This window comes from Amblyraja radiata, chromosome 22 (assembly GCF_010909765.2).
Source record: "Amblyraja radiata isolate CabotCenter1 chromosome 22, sAmbRad1.1.pri, whole genome shotgun sequence".
Lineage (NCBI taxonomy): Eukaryota > Metazoa > Chordata > Chondrichthyes > Rajiformes > Rajidae > Amblyraja > Amblyraja radiata.
The window spans coordinates 19,499,107-19,505,106 of record NC_045977.1 but is presented as its reverse complement, the minus strand read 5'-3'; the positions used below and the strand labels follow the sequence as shown (position 1 = coordinate 19,505,106).

At 45.6% G+C, this 6,000-nt stretch overlaps 1 protein-coding gene across 1 annotated transcript; it reads left to right on the top strand.

The window, feature by feature from the left end:
- Window positions 1-782: 782 nt before the first annotated feature.
- LOC116985657 (cytochrome c oxidase assembly protein COX19) lies at window positions 783-4,853 on the top strand. The gene is made up of 3 exons (XM_033040530.1): window positions 783-923; window positions 3,406-3,517; window positions 4,643-4,853. Exons 1-3 carry the CDS (start codon window positions 842-844, stop codon window positions 4,728-4,730), a joined length of 282 nt encoding a protein of 93 aa, XP_032896421.1. The 5' UTR covers window positions 783-841; the 3' UTR covers window positions 4,731-4,853.
- Window positions 4,854-6,000: the final 1,147 nt, after the last annotated feature.

The window sequence follows — 6,000 nt, the reverse complement described above, 5'->3', positions numbered from 1 at the left end:
AGGATAGTCCCAGCCTTAACGACCTATACTGGCAGCTCGTTCCATACACCCACCACCCTTTGTGCGAAAAAGCTAATTCTCAGATTCCTGTTAATTTCTGAAATATTGGTCATAAATTTGGTGCAGAAATGTTCCAAAATAAGGCTCACAATGCATCAGAGAGCATCTAAAACCCCAGAGCCAAAAGTCCATCGAAGACCGCGGCATTGAGGGACTTCACGCTCGTGATGTGCACAGGGCGCACATTATTTCATAGAAACATAGAAATTAGGTGCAGGAGTAGGCCATTTCACATTAAAATGTTTGTAATCCCGTCATGCCACCCCCCTTTTTGAAAGGCTTCGTATGGGCCTGAAACTAAATGAAAGATTCTACAATTTGGATGAGAATGCACACGGTGAGTATGGAGATTACACTAAACGTTGCAGCAGGTTTGCAGATGACAGTGCAACGTTGCAACAAGTTTGCAAACGACACTGTAACGTTGCATTAGTTCAATGTGGAGGCTGCGGTTGCCGAAACCTGGAGCTGATGGAGGCAAAGTGCTGGAGTAAGTCAGCGGGCCGAGCGGCGTCTGTGGGGATCGATGGACGTGGAGGGGACCCAGTGAAGCTGATTCACGATGGAAATGATTATATTTGAGACTGGGAGCAGAAGCTAACGCGCGGGCGGGCGGGCGGTCGGTGCAAGGCCTTGAAGCGGAGCCACGGTGTCGCCCGGCAACGGCGGCGGGAGGGCGCGGACACGTCACCGCGAGAACGTCACGGCGGTGACGTCAGGTGGCCTGCGTAACGGGGACCGACGTCATCGCGCACGGCAACGCCCCGACGTCATCGCCAAGATGTCGACCGCCATGAACTTCGGCGGCAAGAGCTTCAGGCCGCAGCCGCCAGAGCGCGGCTCCTTCCCTCTCGACCACCTGGGTAGGCGGTCGTTGGATTGGACGTACAGGGCAGCGTCTGAGATGTTCCCACCCTCCCCGTTCTCTCCCTCTCCCTCCTCCCCTCTCTCTTTCTCTCTCTCCCCTCTCCCCTCTCTCCTCTCTCCCTCCTCTCTCCCTTCTCTCCCCTCTCTCTTTCTCCCTCTCCTCTCTCCTCTTTCTCTCTCTCCTCTTTCTCTCTCTCCTCTCTCTCCCTACCATCTCCCTCCCGTCCCTCATCTCTTCCGTTCTCATCTCCTGTTTCCTCCCCATTTTCATCCTCGGTCCCCTACACTCCAATAATAACGCCCCCTCTAGTGGTCTTGAGACATTTTTTTCAGTTCTGACCTGAAATGTCACAAAATGCCGGAGTAACTCATCAACAGACCACACAGTCTGTTCGAATTGGAAATAGGGTGATTTCACGAAAGGTCACTGGAGCGTAAATCCCCACTCACGTGACCGAAATTTTTAACTGGGGGACAAGCGTCACTTCCGGTACATGTTAGTGAATGGGAAAACACGCACTTTCACACCCGTTAAAAACATCGAAAACGGCCAGGTTTTGAGCTGCAATTTACGGAGCCAGTCGGGGTGACCGTGAGGAACAGCTACCTAAATTTACAGTCCAAAAAAAAGATAAAAACTAAGGTAAATACAAGAGCGAGCTGAAGGTGTAAAAAAGGCGGAAGTGCTAGCGGACTTTTTTCTTGGAGATTTAAAGATCCAAAATATCGGGAATTATCGCGTTTGCTCGCTGCATTTCATCAAAAGTGGCATTATTGACTTTTTATCTTTATTCATTTGTTATATGAAAAGTATTAAAAGTTAGAAACCCGTCAGTAAAATTGCAAAATCGCCCATGGTTCTCGGGTGGGTTTTAACATGCAAAATGAACACGCTTCTGAAGCTCCATTTACCATTTAAATAATCGTAAACTCTCAATGCGTTTGGAAATCAATTTTACTGAGATGCAAGCTAACGATTATTTAAATGGTAAATGGAGCTTCAGAAGCGTGTTCATTTTGCATGTTAAAACCCACCCGAGAACCATGGGCGATTTTGCAATTTTACTGACGGGTTTCTAACTTTTAATACTTTTCATATAACAAATGAATAAAGATAAAAAGTCAATAATGCCACTTTTGATGAAATGCAGCGAGCAAACGCGATAATTCCCGATATTTTGGATCTTTAAATCTCCAAGAAAAAAGTCCGCTAGCACTTCCGCCTTTTTTACACCTTCAGCTCGCTCTTGTATTTACCTTAGTTTCTATCTTTTTTTTGGACTGTAAATTTAGGTAGCTGTTCCTCACGGTCACCCCGACTGGCTCCGTTAATTGCAGCTCAAAATCTGGCCGTTTTCGATGTTTTTAACGGGTGTGAAAGTGCGTGTTTTCCCATTCACTAACATGTACCGGAAGTGACACTTGTCCCCCAGTTTAAATTTTCGGTCACGTGAGTGGGGATTTACGCTCCAGTGACCTTTCGTGAAATCACCCTATACACTTCTTCCTCAATAACAATCAGTACGGGAGCCCCTCAAGGCTGCGTGCTCAGCCCCCTGCTCTAGACTCACTAATGCATAGTGCAAACTCCATCTTCAAGTTCACCAATGACACCACCGTTGTTGGACGAATTACAGATGGTGATGAGTCAGAGTATGGAATTGAGTTTGATTAACTGACCAAATGCTGCCAGCACAACAACCTTGCTCTGAATGTTAGTGAGACCAAGGAACTGTTTGTGGACTTTGGAAGAGGAAGGCTAAGGACCCACTAACCTGTCTATATTGATGGAATGATCGTGGAGAGAGTCAAAAGTTTCAAATTCCTGGGCATGCATTTTTCAGAAGATCTTGCACATTGATTCGGTATGTCAGAGAGGATTCTCTAGAACTTCTACAGGTGTACAATACAGTGCATATTGACTGGTTGCATCATGGCCTGGTTCGGCAACTTGAATGCCCAGGAGCAAAGAAGACTGCAAAAAGTTGTGAACACTGCCCAGTCCACCACCGGTTCTGACCCCCCCCCCCCCCCCCCACAATCAAAGGGATTTACTAGAGTCGCTGCCTCAAAAAGGCAGCCCTCATCATCAGAGACCCACACCACCCTGGCCATAAACCCATTTTACCCCTGCCACCGGGAAGAAGATACAGGAGCCTGAAAACTAACGTCCAGGTCCAGGAACGGCTTCTTCCCTTCCGCTATCAGACTATTAAACACTACAACCTCAAATAAGCTCAGAACTACATAGACTATTGTTATTATTGCACTATTATTGTTTGTTTATTATGTGTGTGTATGTATATATATATATATATATATATACACACAAAAAAACACTATTGACTTGACCCGAAATGTTACCCATCCGTGTTCTCCAGAGATGTTGCCTGTCCTGCTGAGCTACTCCAGCACTTTGTGACTGAACATCTTTAATACCTAATGCTTTAACTGAACATATTTCTTGCAATTTTGCAGGTGAATGCAAAGAATTTAAAGAGATATTTATGAGTTGTCTTAAGGAGAGTAAATTTGATAGCTCTTTGTGCAGAGAACAATCCATGGACTATTTGAAATGCAGAATGGACAGGTATAGTAATGCAATCTTAGTGAAAGTTACTTGATTTTAGCAAATCATAAATAATTTAGCACATGTGATTAAAAAAATATATAAACACAATACAGAAAAGTTCTGAGGGACAGGATCAATCTAGAGGTAGTCCAATAGGCTTCCATTCTGATATTTATGTGTTTGTTAATTCTCCATAAATTAGAAATTAACAATTTTAGTGAGAGTCGATTTAACAGTAATGTTTATTTCGTGTCTTCGTAGATACAATGGTTCATTGTCAGAATGCCCCACATCTAGCTTAATTTTAGTTACATTGTTGCTTTAGGATGGAAATAAAAAACTAGAGGGCATGGCTTTAAGGTGAGATGGACAAAGTTTAAAGGCAAGTTTTTTCTTAACAGACAATGGTGTCTGTTTGATTGCTGTGGGGAGATTACAAAGAGTCATAAATCTATTCAACACAGAAAATTGCCTCATCAAACCAGTGCTGCTTGCTTGCGCCTAGTCCATATCCCTCCAAATTTTCTGTATCCAAGCACCTATCTTTTAAATGTCATAATTGTACATGGCTTTAGATTTCCTTAGTTTACTTTACTTTAAAGATACAGCGCGGAAACAGGGTCTTCGGCCCACCGAGTCCGCGCCAACCAATGATTCCTGTTAAATAATACACGCTACACACTAGGGACAATATACTATTTTTACCGAAGCCAATTAACCTACAAACCAAGACAATAGGTGCAGGTAGGCCATTCGGCCCATCGAGCTAGAACCGCCATTCAATGTGATCATGGCTGATTAGTTCCCCGTTCGTGCTTTCTCCCCACATCCCCTGACTCTGCTATCTTTAAGAGCTCTATCTAACTCTCTTGAAAGCATCCAGAGAACTGGCCTGAGAATGTATAGACTTCGTACAGACAGCACCCTTAGTCAGGATCGAATCCGGGTCTCTAGCACTGTAAAGCTGCAACTCTACCGCTGCACCACCGTGCCGCCTTCTGGCAGTTTATTCCATTTACGCACATTCCCTGTGTGGAAAAAGTTGCCCCTTGGGTCCCTTTCCTTCTCACCTTAAACCCAGGCCTTCTGGTTTTGGACATGCCTACCCTGGAGTTGAACGTTTGATTTTGTTTTCTTGTCCAGACAGTTGATGACCAAAGAGCCTCTGCAAAAACTGGGCTTCAAAGATCTTGTGGATGATAAGTCAGCAGAACCGCATCAGCATACATAACAGGAGCATTGACTATTATATCTACAAATTGAACTAAAGATGGGGCTTCTTCCATAGCAATTCTGTATATATTGTAAAATATGTTTCTGTACAATAAACGAGCGATTAAAGAGTTAAAAAAAATAAAATAATTTGTCTCGTTTTAATCATTGTATCATTATAAAATCATATAGCACGGAACAGGTCCTTCTGCCCAATTTGTCCATGATGCCCAAGATGCCCCATCTACAATAGTCCCACCTGCCCGTGTTTAGCTTGTATTCCTTGAAGCCTTCCCTAATCAAGTACCTCTCCAAATGGCATTTAAATGTTGTTATAATATCTGCCTCAACTATTCCCTCTATATAGTGAACCGTGCTGGAATCAAGTGTTAGTATAAGTGTTACAGTGTGGTGGAGTTAGTGATGCTGGCTTGTGTGGTTGGTTGACATTCATCATCAAACTACATCCTTCCCACTAAAGACTAAGTGTGGAAGGGCACCCATGCCATGGGGTTAAATATACTCGCCATATCTGTCTGGTGGTCTACTAACACGGCCCGAGCGCGTGCGGACCCAACCCTCCCCTCCCTCTCCTGAAAAGCAAGGCGGAGAGCCTGGAGGTGAGAATGGCGCGGGAGAGGCTTGTGGTGACCGAAAGGGGAAGCATGTAGGAGGTGAGGCCCCGTGGTTAGCCCGACCGCGGGACGTGGTGGGGTGTAAGGCATGCGGGGACGGGTGGGAGACATGGCAAAAGGCGGCTGGAACTGGAGCGGCAGAGTTGATTCCGAATGGCATTCTCAGAAACTTGTATCTGCCAAATGAGGTGGAAAATGTGGTGAGATTTGACGACTTCTTGTCCAGCGGTATCTGCCAGAAAGAGTTCTTTGCATCAAGGACAGAAAATAGGGTGGCCATTCCGACCTTTGCCGCAACATCCTCGACGGTCTTCATGGGATGGTGGGGGCGCTTAATGGCAGTGTTCAGGTCTTTCGGGTTGATGTACAGACGGATTTTTCCCTTCTTGACTGGCAATCATGGTTGAGACCCAGTCGGTGGGGTCGCTGACTGCTTCAATTACGCCTGTGGAGACCAAGTCCTTCAGCTCGGAATGAACCCTGTCAGTCATGGCAAATGACAACCGGTGTGGGGCCCGACTTCTGAATCCAAACTGACCAGTGCACCGACCCTGACGTTTTTCGACCTGAAACGTCCGGTGACGATCGCCTGTGATGCCTCGAGATTCAGGCTTGGCGCGGCCTGCTTGCAACCATCTGCCGATGGCACCCTAC